The following is a 17337-nucleotide window of genomic DNA, read 5'->3' as shown; positions in this document are numbered from 1 at the left end:
AGGGCAGCTTCCTGTGTTCAATAAGCACTAGTTAAGAAAACCAGAGAAGTTTCATAAGCACCAACTCCCTGCTTTCCACTTTTTGTAATTTTTCACTTTTCCCTGACTTTCACTTTTCACCCGCCTCTCTGTTCCTGCATTCTCCCCTTACACCCCCCGATCATCTCCATGTGAATCAAAGTTGATTCTGGTTCATACTGGATTCTTCACTGCAACAGAATGCTGATGACAATCCATCCTTACCATTAGTCATCCAGCTTTGCTTCTCTGTCTGAAAGTCCCACTGTCAGGTAGGCTTCCCGGGCTCCATTATTCTTTCCCTCCTGGCATGTAGTTGAGACTCGGGAAACACTGGCTAGCATTGCTGATAGATCGACACGTGTGCATAGGTGTGAGTTTGTGAGCCACACTCTCAGTTGGGGATAAGTGTGCTCGTGCTTTGGGATCAAATATCATTGCTCATTTCGGTCCTTAAATATCTGGTAAGTGCCAAGTGGCTGAATACCACAGACCAGGGCTGTCATCCTAAACTTCATTTTTAGTCCTGATCGACTGAACTCCTGCCCCAGGGTTAAAATCAGCCTTACGCTCACAGAACCCAGCACAGATGTTACCAAAGGGTGGCTGAAAAGTGCTGCACGGAAACAGTGGCTGCACAGGAACACTCTCTTGTTCGCCGTTGTGACTTCCCTCCCACCTCCTATCCCTGATTTCCACCCATCGTTACAGCTCTTAAACTTCCCTTCGACTCCAGCTCCTTCAAGCATTCTCTGTTTCCACTCCCAAAACTTCATTGAAAGTGCTTTGACAGGCTAGGGAATAGTTCCGTGATAAACCGTGTGCTTCTCACGGCCGGTGCCCTTGGTTCGATTAAAAGGAACGGGAAGCGTTGTGATTCCCACTGCCTGCCTTCAGATGCAGTGCAAAGATACCTTTTCACCATTTTTTCTTTAGACTCTCTTGGATGGCTTGGTGCACCTCCTTCACACTGCCCTTTCTTCTCTATCCTTGTTATTTTTCAGTCATGCATCCTCCTCATTTTCCAAACAGCACCAAGCATATCAGCCATGTCTAACAAAAGCTTTACATGAAATTGCTTATGGGCGAGGCACCATGGAGAGTCCAGAAATCTAGTACTTAAATGATGCAATGAAAGAGACGGAAGACACTGATATGAAAAGTCAGAGGTTACTGCATAGTGATAACAAAAATTGTAGTTTGTTGAATGAAGTGACTACGTAGGAAAATTCTAGTGGTATCCAAAGCAGTAATAGTCACATTATTGAAACAGTCAGGGAGCCAAAATTCTCCATTTGGAGCTGTTGTCTGTTTCCATTGTTAAAATTCTTACTTCTGTAGGATATGTCCCATGAGTGTCACAAGATCAACCACAGTGAACAAAATTAACATCATAGCCTCAAACCACCTATTTCCTAATATCTCCATGATTATCCTGGGTATCACCAACATTCTGATAAGGTGAATTTTGGCATCCAACCCAGGGTGGCAATAGTTCCCAAGGGCTTCCTTACTTCCCATTTCTACGATCACAGCCCTGCTCTCCTCCAGCCTTGCCCAGTTCTAGTCTATGAAAGCATCACAGACACTAAAAAATGCTAACTCTGTATATTCATCTGTTCTTAATGATTCATGTTTTGGGTAGTCACTTTAAAGGACGGTTTAGGTTCTGTGATTTCAGTGAGTAAAGGATTTTAACCTTTGGTTTAAAAAAAAAAATCTTCTCCTGCTTTTAATCCTGCTATCAGAAAATCCTCTAGACACCCCACAGACAATAAAGGGTTTTCAAAGAAAGTTCTAGGAACCAGTTTATGTGGATACACTTGAAGCAAAGTATTCTACATAGGTGGTTGTTCTAAAAACTCACTTCCTGCTATGGTCTGTACCTAGATGTCCCCCCAAAGCCTTATGTGCTCATAGATAAGGCTTTGGGAAGGTGATTAGACCATGGTATGTGATACAGATCATGGATGCAGGACATGGGATTAGACCACTGATAGGCTTATAACCGGATGTGATACTGGAAAGTGAAGCTTGGTGGGTCACTGTGGGCATGGCCTGGATCGATCTATGTCTGTCTATATCTATGTCTATGTCTTTATATCTATCTATATCTGTATCATCTATACCTGTACCTATGTATCTGTATTCACTACCTCCTTGAGTTCTCACTCCTGTCTGCCTGCCCTGCCATGGACTGTAGTTCCTCTTCCAGGGCCCTCTGCCGCTCTGCCCTGCATTACAGCCAGCCAACCAACGACTGAAACTTCTACAAACTATGAGCTAAAATAAACATTTTTGTCTTTAACTTGTGAATGCTAGGTAGTTTTTCCTAGTAATGAGAGAGTAACTAAGACACTTCCTAAACCTTTGGAACTCCCACCTGCTACACAGTAACAGATAGAAGGATTTGCCAAACCAGAAAGCAAAAGGTTTTAAAGCAGCATGGATATTTCCATGAATAAAATTGAAGGTACACTAGTGCAATAGTATGACATATGTTTTTTGATTTTCGTCCATGGTTTCTGGCATACGCCGCCTTCCCCAAAGTAGACCATAGAAACTAGAACTTCTTTTCCCCAAGGTGGATTATAGAAATGATAATCTTGTCTGACTCTCTATTTTGGAGCTGGCATCCTGTGGTTGGAGGGAGAATTCTCTGAATAGAGGTCCTAAGATCCTCATTCCACAGCATTCCTGCTCCACACCCTGGAGGGCACAATGCTGCACAAAGGGACCAAAAGGATGCCAAAGCAGACAGGTCTTTATTTATTTCCTCCAGTTCACCAATAGTAGTTATGCAATGAAGTCTCCATAACAATCCAAAAAGACAGGGGCTTCAGATGAACACATGGCATCTCAAAGAGAAGAGCTCATCCCAACGGCACATCCCAAGTCTCCAAGGGATGGAGACTTTCAGACCTTGCCCTCCATAACCTCTTCATCTGGCTGCTTAGTTGTATCCTTTACAACGCTATACAGAAAAACAGATGTGCAAATCAACAGGATAGGACAGAAGACACAAAAACAACCCCAAGCATGTCAGGCATCTGATCTTTGACAAAGGGTCCAAAAACGTACACTGGAGAAATGATAGCTCTTTAGCAAACGGTGCTGAGAAAGCTAGTTACACACATGGAGAAGATTGAATCGAGACCCGTATCTACCACCGTGTTCTAAGATAAAATCAAAATGGATCAAACATTAAATATTAAAACAGAAATATTGAACCTACTGGAAAATAAAACAGGTAAAACTCTTGGAAAATGTTTGCCAGCTACTCCTTGCACAGAAGACTGATATCCAGCATGTATAAAGAACTCAAAAACTTCAGAATTTTCCCTAAAAAAGACCCAGTCAAAAAAAATGGGCAATTGAAATGAATAGATGCTTTTCAGCAGTAACAATGACCAGTAAATACACTGGCCAGTAGAGAAATGCAAACTAAAACAACCCTGAAATCCTACCTCATGTCAGGAAGAAGGGCCATCATCAAGAAATTAAACACCAAATGCTGGTGAGGCTGTGGGGCAAAGGGAAGCCTTCCACAGTGTTGATGGGAGCATAAACAGGTAGAATCACTATGGAAATCCTGTGTTGGGAGCCCTCAAAAAACTAAAGCTAGGAATTCCATTTGACTTCATTCTGTTTCAGGCATCTTTCTGAAAAAATTAAAGACATCTTATTACAGTGATGCACAAATATGCATATTTATAACAGCACAATTCACAACAGCTAAATCTTGGAAGTGACCAGTATATCCATCAATAGGAGAACGGATAAAGAAAGTGCAGTATGTTTCCATAACAGAGCACCACACTGTCACAAGGAAGGATAAATCTGGGTCATCTGCAAGAACACGGATGCACCTTGAGACCATAATATTATATGAAATAAATCAGACACACAAACTCAAATACTGTACGAGTTCTCTTACAAGAGAAACCCAAAGTATAAATAAAGAGCAAAACAAAGGCTGGCTAATGGAACAGGGAGCTAAGTCTTTTGCAGATTGAGTGGGGACCAAAAGACAGAGGGAGGGGGAAGAGAAGGGAAGGGGATGGAAAAGCAATTAGGATGAGTTAAGTACGTAAACCAACTCCCCATGTTGGCAGACATCGCCACATACTACAAATGTGCACCGATAAAAATAAACAACACAAAATGCCCTTCATCATAAACCACTAAATGTAAGCACAGGTTTCCCCGAGACTGTGAACCTCGCTATGTGTTGGTAGAATCCAAGGAGGGGTCCCAGGAAGCCCAGCTTGTAGCAGGACGATCTGTCTAGACTTCCACAGACCCAACTCTGGGACTGTTCCTCCAGACTGAGTGGAATCAGATGCCGCCCTGCTGGTGAGCCCTGCAACACTGCCTGCTTGCTGATGAGGAGACCCTCATGCCTTTTGAGGTCCAGGAGATCTGCTGTGAAAAACATGGATTTTTTTCCCCCTGACACAATTACTGCTGTGAGGATTCAGTCCCACGAAAAGCTAGCCAGAGAGTCTTGGTCTCCTCAAAGTGTGGTGCCCGGACCAGTAGCAACAGCAAAACTTAGGAACCTGATAGAAAGCGTAGAGCTCCCAACCACCCCAAAGTAGAGAAGAAGACTCGCCACTAAGCCTTCTGTGACCCCACTGAGACCCCTGCAGCTGACTGGAGTGGTCCACGGACTCACAGAAGCAACACTTCAATAGCCGTCCAGCAGGTGATGGGGGACGAGGTCCTTTTGGTTGTGAGCTCCCATTGGTATCCTGTGTTGCCTATTACTAACCCTGCAGCCGTGAGCTCATCACCAAAAACCAGAACTGTGTGGGATTATGAGCTTCCTTGATGAGTGGCCGAGACACCCGCAACTCGGAAATACTTCAACACAGGTGAGGAGCTGCAAACATGAGTGCCTTGGAGGAAGGAGACTGCTGGAGTAGGTGCCTGTGACAGAAGGATGCCTGGCATTCAGGCAGCCCAACAAGCAGAGGGACAGGGACGTTTCAAGTATGAAGCAGGTTTTCCAGCACCAGGAAGTTGCAAACACCTCCCTCTTCTGCAGCTGTTTGGCACCTGCAACGACCCTCTGAGGTTGTACCTTGGCTTGGGCCAAGAAACCTTTCCCATCCTGCCTTGGTCTGGGGCCAGAAATGACTCTCCCTCTGCACATCTGTCAGCTTCTTGAAGAGCAGAGATCCTAGTGACAAACCACAAATCTTCATCTGGGTAATCCCAGGTGGCTTAAGGCCACCTCTCCAGCCTTGCGGAGAAAGGGCCCTTCAGATCAGACCAGAGGAAGGCTGTCTCGCACCACATGCAGGAGCCTGTGACCCCAATGAGCGGGGGTCTGAATCAGCCTTACTGTCTTCTTGCTCCACATAGGAAGAGCCACAGGGGTGATCTGCCACACGAGGTCACTGTTAGTATTCCTAAAGGGATGAGAAGTTCTAGTAAAGTGACCAATGGGATCTGCCCTCGGTGAGCTGGAGCCCAGAGGGCACCAAGGTGATAGGTGTCATGGGCATGGGCAGAGGGGTGGACAGGGGGAAGATGAGGCAGCCTGGGAGTCAGGGAGAGGGCAATGCCTGCTTTTATGCCAAGCCTTTCCCCGACTTTATGCTCTCAAACCACCCACCTTCCCGTGGGAGCCTTAGGCTGCGGCGTCCCAGCTGAGATGATGGCTGGGCCACCCGGGCTCTTCCAGCCTTGCTGTTCCCTGGGAAGCCCCATTCGTACTGGGTGTGCAGAGCCCCACTACACCTGTTGTGTACAGAGCACCTGCCTGTTTACCACAAAGTGAGCAAAGAAATCTTTTTATTCTGTGTACTTTTCTTATCCCACCCTTTGCTTCTTTCATACCTAAGAGACATTTGGCTTCATTTACCCACCCTAAAGCCTAGGAATTCCTCACCTCCAGAGCCCCTGGATACAGTGAGGTCCTGGATACCTCTGGTGTGTTTTCCATCCATCTGCCTATTACCTACGAATATCCTCTCCACAGCAACAAAAATATATCCCAAACCAGGGAAGGTGGTACATCACTGTAACTGTAGCACTTCAGAAGGCTGAGACAGGAACATCACAATTTTGAGCAGAGTCTATATAAATTAGAGACTTAGACTTTGTCTCAAAAGATAAAATTAAAAGGGCTGGGGTGTAGCTCAGTGTAAAGGCCCTGAGTTCAAACCCCAGTAGCACACATGTGCACACACACACAATCCAGCAGCCTCACTTGTCCCTTGGCATGGACGTAGATGGTTTATCTGTGTTGGCTCAGGCTGTACTTGGCACTGGGACTCAAGATCACCAGTAAGTCCCTTCTGCCAGTGCAAAATGAAGACCGGCAAACTTGGGGGTGCTGAGGGGATGTTCCCAGCAGCAAAGAAATCTGTGAAGGAGAGAAAGATGGATAATATTTTTATGAATGAATGCTTGTATCTCCTTAAAATTCAAATGTAGAAACTTAAGTGGAGAATCCTTAAAAAATTAAAAATAGAAATTCCGTTCGACCCAGCTAATTCCCTTCTAGGTACTTTCCCAAAAGAGTTAAAGACATCACGTTACAGTGATCCATGCATACCTGTGTTTATAGCAGCACAATTCATATAGCTAAACCTTGGAAGTAGTCTGTAAGTTCAACAGGTGAATGGATAGAGAAAATGTGGAATTTACAAACCATAGAGTACTGCTGTGCCATAAAGAAGGAGAAACCTGAGCCATTTGTAAGAAAATGGATGCACCCTGAGACCATAATGTTACATGACATAAACCGGACACACAAACTTAAATATCATATGGTTTCTCTTACATGAGAGACCCAGAGTATAAATAAAGAGTAAAATAGAAGTTAAATAATAGAAAACAAGGAGATAATTCTTTTGCAAATGGAGGGGAACAACAGGTAGAGGGAAGGGAGAGGGAGGAGAGGGGAAAGGGATGAAACAAGGAATTAGGGTGTGTCATGTGCATGTACCAACTCCACAGGGTGCTATAATCACTACTGAACACAGGCACAATAAAAGTGAAAATGAAAAGAAAGAAAAAAGGCCAGGTGTGGTAGTCTGCACTTGTATCCCAGCACTTAGGAGGCTGAGGCAGGAGGATCACTGCGAGTTCAAAGCCAGCCTGAGCTACAAAGTGAGATCCTGTCTCGAGAAGAAAGAAAGAAAGAAAGAAAGAAAGAAAGAAAGAAAGAAAGAAAGAAAGAAAGAAAGAAAGAAAGAAAGGAAAGGAAAGGAAAGGAAAGGAAAGAAAAGAAGCACTCCCTCTAAAGTTAAGGCATTAGGAAGTGGGGGATTTGGGAGGTAATTAGGATTAGATGAGGCCATGTGAATGCAGCAGGATCCCCACAAGACAGCTTGTTCCTTCTCTCTGTCACAAGACCCAGCAAGAGCTCCAGCTATAAACCACAGATCAGGCCCTCACCAGGCATGCAGCCTGCCATGCCCCTGATCTGAACCTTCTACCCTCAGCAATTGAGACAAGTAAATTTCTGTTGTTTAAAAACCATCCTACCTATGATTTTTTTTTTAATCGGTACCAGGGATCGAATTCACGACTGCACGCTTGCAAGGCAGGCGCTTATGCCATTGCGCTAAATCCCCAGCCCCCTACCTATGATATTTTATGACAGTTGTTCAAATGGACTGAAATAGCTACGTAGCTAGCTAGATTTTCCAAAATAAAAAATGATAGAGAAAGAGTACCCTCCTTTAGTGGTCCCTGATTCTGGATCTACATAATGCTCACGTCTTCGTAGGGCCATTTTTGTTGTTGTTGTTGTTGGTTTGGTCTGGTCTGTTCTGAGCTGATCTGGTTTGATTCAGTGTTTTGAGGCAGGGGTTCACTATATAGCACAGGCTGGTCTCAAACCCACAGTGATCCTCCTGTCTCAGCCTCTTCCTCCTGACTCCTGAGTGCTGGAATTACAGGTATGTACCACCACACCTGGGCCGACTGCTCTTGTAGCCATACTTAAGGAAAACAAACTGTCACCCTTCACTCACAGAAGAGTGTCTCTATTACACGTTACGAAAATGTGTTCATTTGGATCAAGTCTTGCTAGTCTTTAGGAATCCTCTCATTTATATCTTACTGAGTTTCTCCCACAAATATCACAGTGGTGGCTTCACTTCCCTGGTCTCATAGTCACCATGTTAACAATCTGACCTGCTTGGTGGGTACTACCTTGCATGGTTGTATATTTTGGAGTAGGAGGCGTTGCCACAAAATAATCTGAATGACTTAGATGACTGTGATTCCCACAACATAATTATGCTGAAACATGATAAATATAACCCCACATGTGACCATTGTTCCCACCATTTTGGACATGTCTCTTCCACTCTTTCTAGAGGAGGCATCTGCAGCTCACAGGTGGACATGAGTTTTCAAAAAGCAACACTGAATTCTAGTCAGGACAAGTGGATAAGAAAGGGACCACACACAAATCTTAGTGGCAAATCTTACTGGGTAAAAGAATGTATGTATAGGGCTTGATTCCAACACTGTTTCATCCTGTAAGATTGTAACTAGAATGAACTGTACACTCTTCCAATGTGACCATTCTAAAGGATAACATTCATTCAAAGACGTAAGTTCCACTGTAGCTATTACATATAAGCAACATTCCATTCCATTCACCATCATATTTTTCCTCCATTGTCATCCCTAGGTCTCTGGGGTTGAAATAATAGATTTATGATGCCAAAAGGTGGGTACACGAGGGCTTAATACGGATTTGCTATTGATGCTTAGGCTACTTCAACGAGTATTTAATAGAAATTATACCTTTCGGGGCTGGGGATTTAGCTCAGCGGCATAAGCGCCTGCCTTGCAAGCAGGCAGTCGTGAGTTTGATCCCCAGTACCGATAAAAAAGAAAAAGACAAAAAAATAAAATAAAATAAAAAGAAAAGAAATTATACCTTTCAAGAAGATATGCCAAACATTTGGGTAGCTCAAAATACATGCATGAACATGAAAGGAAATTATAGACAACATTGATGACCTAATTCACAGCCATAAATTATATCTCACTCATTCAAAGTATGTGAGTTGTTGATCCAGAGTCAAAGTACAGCCCTTAAGAAAGAAAGAAAGCTGAGAAATTTTTTCCTGTTATGAGGGATAAGAAAAAACTTTTTTTGAAGACTTCATAAAGGCATCAAGAAACTGCAAAGTAAGGTATATAAATGTCAAGTTTTAGCCAACTGATCACAAAGTGAGTTAGATCTCAGAACTGTTTCTAAGGCAACCTACTTACTTGTTCGTGCAAATTTCAGCTAGTGTGATCAAAGATAATGAGTCACTCAGCATGGTATTTTAAAAACACTAAAGCCTCTTTAATGTTTTTTCCCCTACCCTGAATGTCTCTGTAACTGAAACTACCCTTGTACTTTGAGACAAGATATTTTTCTTGTGCATGAATTATACACATGACTCCCAGACTGAGTAGTTTTCCATTAACAGTGCTTACCAAAGTGTGCTAGCCTGACCATACTGGCAGGCTTTCATCACAATTAAGGCAAATTTGTGTTCATAGTAGAATTCTGAAGTGCTAGATACACCTGAAACTAGATAATTGATTAAGGGCTTAAAAGACCTTTATCTGGGAAAAGCTGTGCATTCTGATGATCCCTTACTGTGGTACTCACAGAGGTTTCCAAACATGAAATTTTCTCCCTCTTGGTAGTGTGTATAATTTTGTTTCTACACCCAGTGATGGGTACATACTAAGTTAGCATACGTAAAAAAAGAGGTTTGAGCTTCAAATTCAAGAAACTTGAGTCCTGGTTCTACTACTTCCTGGCCACCCATGAGATCCGGGTAGGCTTCTCCACCTTTCTGAAACCAGGTTCCTAAAACCACATCACAAGGTCACTGTAAAGACAACCGTGTTTGGAAACAACGCAGAACTGGATTAGCGAGTCCTGCCTTCTCACCCTTCTAGGCTGCACTGAGTAGGAGCCCAGCGTTTCCAGGAGACTACAGAATCCTGGCGGCTGGAATTCCACCACCGCTAGCCTCAGGCCAGACTGACAGTCACCACTTCCTTCCACAAACTTTCTCCTGCAGATGCTGCCAAATGGGGCTTGTGCAACTCCTCCCAGAGGCGCCAGCGAGCTCACGGTGGCTCGTTAAAAAGCAAAACTGAAATACTCGGTCTAGTTACTTTTACGTTTTAAACCACGTGTAAGTCAAGTTTTTACCTGCTCATTGACATACAGATAAAATCACCTCCCGGTAGCTTTTGTACATATTTCAGGTTGCAAGAACTGGCTTCCAGATAATCTATGCATGAACTCCCTAAGTACCTAGTGAGCACCTCGGAATGGATGTCCCAGGCCCTCCTGTCCAAGGCTCTGAGAATGCAAAAATAAAGGAAACTTGCTTTCTGTCCTCGATGATTTCACAATGTGGGGAAGAAGCCAAGCTCAAGAAGCAGGCCAGTGGGGCCACAGGGGCCACAGCACGTTAAAGTTCAAAAGCATTTTGCTCGCCTTCCAATCACTTCCAGGTCAGCTCTAATGAAGCCAAGCAAGGGGGTGAGGTCACCGAGGAGCACTTGGGTGTGGTCACAGTTCCGGCCAGAATCCCCCATCAAGTGTGCTCCTCCCACCACTGTCTCCACCTCTCTGAGTTCTCCAAATCCATGCAGAATCCTCCCCTGTTGAACTTGCAGACACTTCGCAAATGTTACCTGAAGTGTGTCCCCCAGGGCACAGCCAGACACAGCCACCTCCCAGGCTCTGGCTTCCGCCTCCCCTCCCCATTCCTCTCTTGCCACTCCCCCAAGAGCTTACCAACTCTGATTCTGCTGGGTTCGTGGGGTCTGGGTGCTCTTGTGCGTGCTGGTTCTTCTCCCCAAACACCCTTCCCTCAGATGCATCATCATTTTCCAGCTCCTCCACCTCAGGGTGACCACCTCCCCTGCCCTCGTCTGGCCATCTCTAGAGCTGAGCTCCTGGCTTCTCAGCAAAACACAGGGCACTGATGAGAGCTCATACTGTACTTCATTGCTCTGGGGTTGTGGGCTCATTGGCCTCTTTCTCACTGCACGAGGAGCTCCTTGGGGCTTCTGTGGCTGTAGCTTCTGTATTTAGCCTACCAGCTTTTTGTTGATTAAATGAAGAAACATCAAGCTGTGCTTCCTTGATGGGAGAGCCCTGTGTAGTATGGGGGACCCAGAGCAAATCCACAGCTTTGTGCTACTCCCAGCTCCTTCTGGAATACTGTGCAAGCCAAAGCTTACCCAGGGCAAGTCACGTCCCTGCTCATGCTGCTGTGATAAGGAACATCAGCAATCTCATCATGTCCCTCTGTGATCTTCATGAACGGCGCACAGGTTCCGTCGGGAGAGATGCTGCTGCCTCCTGCCTACCACATCCTTCCTAAGCATTCTCTACTTTCTTTCTCAGGCCTCAAGTCACAGAACCGTATCTGCTCACTTCCCTGTGTCCAGGATCTGAAGTCAAGCAATCTTCAATAAATTTGCATGGAATAAATGAACGAATGAGTGAATGGAAACTGTGACCCTCTAAAGTCAGCTAAGGGCTGGGTGGGAAGGTGACCAAAAGGACAGCCAATCCACAGGCTCCTCCAGACCTGTGATCCGGCACCCACTGTGATGAGGTGGGTTCACACAGTAGGTGCTTTCCAGAGGATTTAAATGAAGGAAATAAATTTCCCCGCACAAACATAGGAGCAAGAGCTAGGGTTGCTGCAGGCCAGCAGAATGGACCATGTATTGTTTGCAAGTAGGTGGGCAGGGAGAGACTTCCAGATTACAGAGGGAGCCGGTCAGCAGGGAGGCAAGCAGAAGTCGAGCCGAGATAACAAAAGCAATAGAAAGAACTGGTTGCCTGACAACTTTCTCATTTCAGCTCCAGGCTGGATCCAAACAAACTGAAAAGAGACATCCTACCTTTCCAGTGAAGCTGATTTCTAAAACATGCCAAGGTATGGTAAGGGTGCATCTTCACTTACACAGTACTTCTGTGAGAATTAGATAGAAGGTGACCCTTCAGCTGGGCTGAAGCCCTTGGCCTTTGTGTATGAAAAAGACGTCCTCCTTGCAGGGGGGGGGGGGGCGCAGATGTCCCTGCCAGGTGCACGGCTTGACCAGGGTAGAACACAGCCTGGATCCAATCCCTCTAGCACCAGCTCCGCCGCTTCCTTCTGTGCTGTCCAAGCTGGCCTGCCTCTCCCAGCAGGGTGGTCCACTGCTCAGTGACCAAGCAGAGACAGAAAGTAAACTTGGAGCCAGATGGTCTTTGGCAAAAACCTGGTCTGAGTACCACAAATGTACAGTGAGCAGGTGTCCACTGTCGCTGGCCTACGGCACCTTCAGCCAGGCTCATGGCTGAGCTCCAGAAACCCCTTGGGACTCAGCCATCTGGACAGACACAGCACTGTCTTTTGGAGAACAAAAGCTTCAAGTTGCAGGGTTACAACCTTAGACGTCAGTGAGAGGCGCTGCGTGCGCCCACAAGACACTGACAAGCAAGGCCTCCCCCAGGGACAGGTGACCCTCAGCTGCAGAACAGGCCTGGGACATCAGCACCATGTAGCTATGAACAGAAGACCGGAAGCATGGACAGACAGAATGCCCAGGTTTGTTAGACTCACTTCACTCAGCACCGAGCACGCAGGGAATGAAAGGCTCACAAAAAGACCCTGGCTTATGGTTACCTACATTCTCAGACCAATCAGGGGAAGCTGTGCTGAAAAGCTGAGTTAGAGCCATCAGTGTCTGCACACAAAGCTGGCCAATGGTCCTCTGCCCATACACCAGCTTTTGCAGGTACCTCAAATGATTTCCTGTTCTGCAACCCGGAGTGCAATGTGTGAGGCTCAAGAGTCAGCACTTGAAGCCAGTGAACACTTTGCAATCCTCCCTTCCACCCATGTGAGTCCAGAACAGCTCCAGCACACAGTAGGCCCACAGTCAGGGCTTGCTCAACGCCTCCAAGAGGCTGATGGCCTGGGCTGCGTCCTGAGAGTCTCTGCTTAGCAAACACTGGGCGTGCCAGAAACACATGTGGGAAACAGCTCACTACATCAGAACTGCCGACTTTGAGCAAGCTTGGTCTAAAAATCAAGAGAACCCCTGACCAGGCACTATGAAAATCTTGTTTGCAGATTTCACTTTTTTTTGTTTGTTTTAAAACCCTGGCCCAGATTTCACTTTTTAAAATGGAGTAAAACATCATTTCATTTATAAAGAAACACTAGACTTTAAAATCCAGATCTTGTACAAAATTCCAGAACTCTGAGTTCAAAAAGCACAAGTCAAAGTTAATCTGAGCTTTTACAATGCAAAAGCAATCGCCATTTTTATAAGTGCAAAAGGGACTTACTCATTAATTCCACTGTTATTTCAAGTCTATTTCTAAAAAGTATTTATTTGAAATTAGAATTTTTGTGTGGATTTTAAAATATAACATTCTAATTTTTGTTGATAAAGCATATACATTTTGATGTGAAAAATTAACTCTTCAAACCACAAGGAAAATAAAAGCTCCTAAGTCTGAGATGTGCTTCTTGACAAAAATCTAGTAATAATCTAGATCCAAAGCCAGAGGAAGTGAGTTCTCTGGGGGATCCATGTGGCCACAGCTAGGCACCAGTTCTGAGCAGATATTTCTAAAATGTGCCTGGAGCCTCCCATGAACCAGAAGCTGCCATGTGGGCCGGGAGAAACCAAGAACCCAACCCGAGCCCTGCCGTGAGCCAGCCATTGTGAGGGCCAGGAAACAAGAAGACCAACACCCCCACACACACCCCCACCCACCCCCATCCCCACCCCCCCTCCGCAAGCAACCAGCTGATTCAGAGGAGCACAGGCTGATATGATAGTGACTGAACTAAAAAACAGCTTAATGTTTGTATTGTTTGATTGACTTTGCAGGCCTAAAGCCGGTTATCTGATCATCTATTGAGAGGACAACAATAAGTACCATAACTATGGGGGATTTCCTTCTATCTTGTTTTTGAAATCCAACATTGTTCTCACTTTTGTTTTGTTCTGTTTTATTGTTTTGTTGTATTCTCTTTAAAATCAAATAAATAAAAAGTTAAAAATGTGTTTGGGGGGCTGGGGATTTAGCTCAGCGGCATAAGTGCCTGCCTTGCAAGCAGACAGTCATGAGTTCAGTCCCCGGTACCGATTAAAAGGAAAAAGACAAAAAAAAAAGTGTTTGGTATTGGACTTTAATTACAACGATGGTAGAAGCTGTATTTAAAGTTTTCCTTGCTATTTCATGGAGAGAAGGTGGGGGTGAAGACTGGGGGTTGCAGATCAGTTTGTCTTGGAGGGAGGCGCGTGCTGACAACCACTGGAGAAAATCCTTGCTCCCCTTTCCGGCCCCCTCTCCTAAGCAATGGGACTCTGCAGAGGGCGGCTTTCCTATTCCTCAGGGCACCTCAGTGGGGAGTTAATACAATGTTAGAAAAGGTCCCCCAGGAAGAACTACTGGAATGGAGATGGGAGCGAGGAAAGTGCGCTGAGCACTCAGGAGTCCAGGGAGGACCAAGAGGGCGGGAAGAAGGCCCAAGCAGGCTCAAGCTCATGTTTGCCAGGCAAAACCTTATCACATCATCCTTGCTCCTGGCCCAAGGCAGTGGCGCCCAAGCTTCACTGCACCCTAGAATCACCTACAGCCCAGGCTGCACTGCTGCTGATTAAATCAGAATGCCCAGGGGTGAGGCCGGCCACAAGGTGATTTATTAACCTCCTAAAGTTGCTTCTTGACCTCCAAGCAATTCCTATGTGTAGGCGAGCTGGAAACCCAGGGTCAGAAAGAAAAGCTTCTCAGACTTAAAGGTGCTGAGAGGGGGTCTTCTCACCATGCAGACTGGGGTAAGCATTCCTGGGTGGGGAAGAGACTCAGAGCTGGGGCCTGGGCTTTGGTCCAAGCCTGGTTGCAGCAAAGCCACATTGGACCCACTCTCACAGCCCAGCCCGTGCAGAGGGCCTGGAAATGGGCCATGCCAGTGGCAGCCAAGGAAAATTTTCATGAGGTATATAAGCCTCTCATTGTGTCCTTGGCCACTTGGTTCACTCTTCTACCTGTGTGCCTGCACCCGGGGAGCTGACCACTGCCACCTCCTAGCATCCTTAAGAAAGCAGGGAGACGGGGTATGGTGGTGCGCACTTATGATCCCAGCACGTAGGAGGCTGAGGCAGGAGGAGGGGTCTGAGTTAAGACCAACCTGGGCTACATAACTAGCATCCTCTGTCTTAGGAAACAATAAGGAAGGAAGGAAAGAAGGAAGGAAGGAAGGAGAGAGAGAAGAGAGAAAGAAAGTAAAAGAAAGAGGAAGAAAATAGAAAGGAAGGGGGAAAGAAACAGGAAAAGTTAGAAGACAAAGAATCCTTGGAATTAAAAGAACTTTGTAAGTGGAGATTTACACTTCACCCCCTAAGCAGTTCACACACCCACACTTAACAGACTTTGACTGCCCTTTCCTGCTTTCGGGCCTTAATTCTATCTACCAAAATAAAAACTGGAGATCAAGCCAGGCCGGCTTCTCTACAGTGACCCAGTGAACTACAGCTCAGTGGTCTCCTTGTTAGGATCACCTGCATGGTTTTTCTGTGTAAAAACCAGTTTACACCAGCCATGGCACTAGTTCGGTTTGGCCAAGACACCGGGAAGCAGGAGGTAAAAACACACTCTGACTCGGTGCTTTTCACAAAATAACAGCACCAATCGTCACACAGACTCCACCACCGCATCGCACTCACTGCCCGTTTCTACCTGCCGGGGCAGCACTGCTGTCAGATCAGCGGTACCCCGGGTGTTTTTCCAGCACACACGCCGGGCCGGGTGGCAGAAACCGTGGAAAGGAAAACCCGGAGACCTCGGTAAAGAACACTTAGGCGGCCCAAAGTGATGGAGACGCAGAGAGGTGCGGCTGGGGTTTGTGATGTCGGCTTCAATTTTGTTCCGTGAGTCCCCGCTAGACGCCACACCATGAAATGGAAACTTAACACATTTGGTGGATTTAAAACCAAACCAAACCAAACTACACCAAACCCAACCCAGTTCTACACTTTCAAGATCTTGCATGTAAATGATGATTACTGAATCCACATCGTCTCCACACGCACTCGCGTCCCCCGGGAGGCACCGGGTTAGGAAGGCGAGGTGATCAGCCCCGCATTCCTCACTCAGCTCGCACAGCACAGGCCTCGGCCCAGTTCTGGTCCTGCCGGTCGCGGTGCACAGAGCCAACTCCAGGACGCAGCGCAAAGGGCCGGCGCTACGGCAGTGGCGCTGGCTCCCCGCTTCCCCAAACAACCGTGAAGGCTGAGCGCACCGCCGCCCCAAAGCTCCCGCCCCGAGCTGCGTGGGCTTTTGCAGGAAGAAAGCTCGGGTCCTGCTCGGCTGACTGCACCCCTCCCCAGCTCCTGCAGACAGAGGCGCGGGCCGGCACCAACCTCGCCGCGGCGCAGGAGCCCGCGCCCTCCGAGGGGCCGGAGTCGCGGCGCAGCCCGAGCAGGTTCCTCTTCCTGCAGGACCGCGCGCCGAGCCGTGCGCCCCGCAGCCCGACCCGCGCCCCGTCCCGCCGCGCCCCTTACCTGAGCCGGAGATGCGGACCCGCGGCGGGCGGCCCCTGCTGGAGCACGCGGAGAGGTCGCTCTGCGAGCGGCCGCGCGGACTCGGGTCCCCGGGCAGCCAGCGCGGGGAGGGCGCCTCGGGCTCGGGAGCCGCCGCCGCCCCGCCCGCGGGCCCCGCGGGAGACCTGCCTGCCTCGGCCATCGCGCGACCCGGAGCGCGGCGAGGGTAGGCGCGGCGGAGGGCGGGAGGAGGAAGGGGACGGACGGGAAAGTTTGCACAGGAAGGAGCCGCCTACCGACCGAGCCGCGGGGAGCCTGCGGCCGCTCCGCCCCCGGGTCGCGCTCGCGATGGTGGCTGGGGTCCCGGGCAGGGCTCGGCCAGCGGACCGGACGCCGCTGAGGGAGCGAGGCCGGGACCCTGGGCCGGTGCACGGCGTGTGCGTGTGTGTGCGTGTGTGTGACACTCTCGGGCCGCCTTGGGATGGTGCGGGGAGTGTTTGTGTGTGTGTGACACGCTCAGGCCACCTTGGATGGTGCAGTGTGTGTGTGTGTGTGTGTGTGTGTGACACGCTCGGGCCACCTTGGGATGGTGCAGTGTGTGTGTGTGTGTGTGTGTGTGTGTGTGTGTGTGACACGCTCGGGCCACCTTGGGATGGTGCAGTGTGTGTGTGTGTGTGTGTGTGTGTGACACGCTCGGACCACTTTGGATGGTGCGGGGTGTGTTTGTGTGTGTGTGTGTGTGTGTCTGACACGCTCGGGCCACCT

General features: G+C 47.6%; 1 protein-coding gene across 5 annotated transcripts in view; it reads right to left on the bottom strand.

Annotated features, from left to right (window-relative positions):
• Positions 1 to 16789, bottom strand: part of Phactr2 (phosphatase and actin regulator 2) — a 268905-nt gene extending 252116 nt beyond the window's left edge. For all 5 annotated transcript variants that reach the window (XM_063233411.1, XM_003465632.4, XM_063233415.1 and 2 more), the window contains exon 1: positions 16594 to 16789. In XM_063233411.1, the coding sequence (XP_063089481.1) occupies positions 16594 to 16774 (181 nt within the window). In that variant the 5' untranslated portion in view covers positions 16775 to 16789. The remainder of the gene's footprint in view (positions 1 to 16593) is intronic.
• Between the last annotated feature and the right edge of the window lie 548 nt (positions 16790 to 17337).

The sequence above is a fragment of the Cavia porcellus genome, unplaced genomic scaffold, assembly GCF_034190915.1.
Source record: "Cavia porcellus strain 051 isolate PalLab524CR breed Dunkin Hartley unplaced genomic scaffold, mCavPor4.1 scaffold_22, whole genome shotgun sequence".
NCBI lineage: Eukaryota > Metazoa > Chordata > Mammalia > Rodentia > Caviidae > Cavia > Cavia porcellus.
The sequence above is the reverse complement of the archived record's forward strand: the minus strand, read 5'-3'. Positions and strand labels throughout refer to the sequence as shown.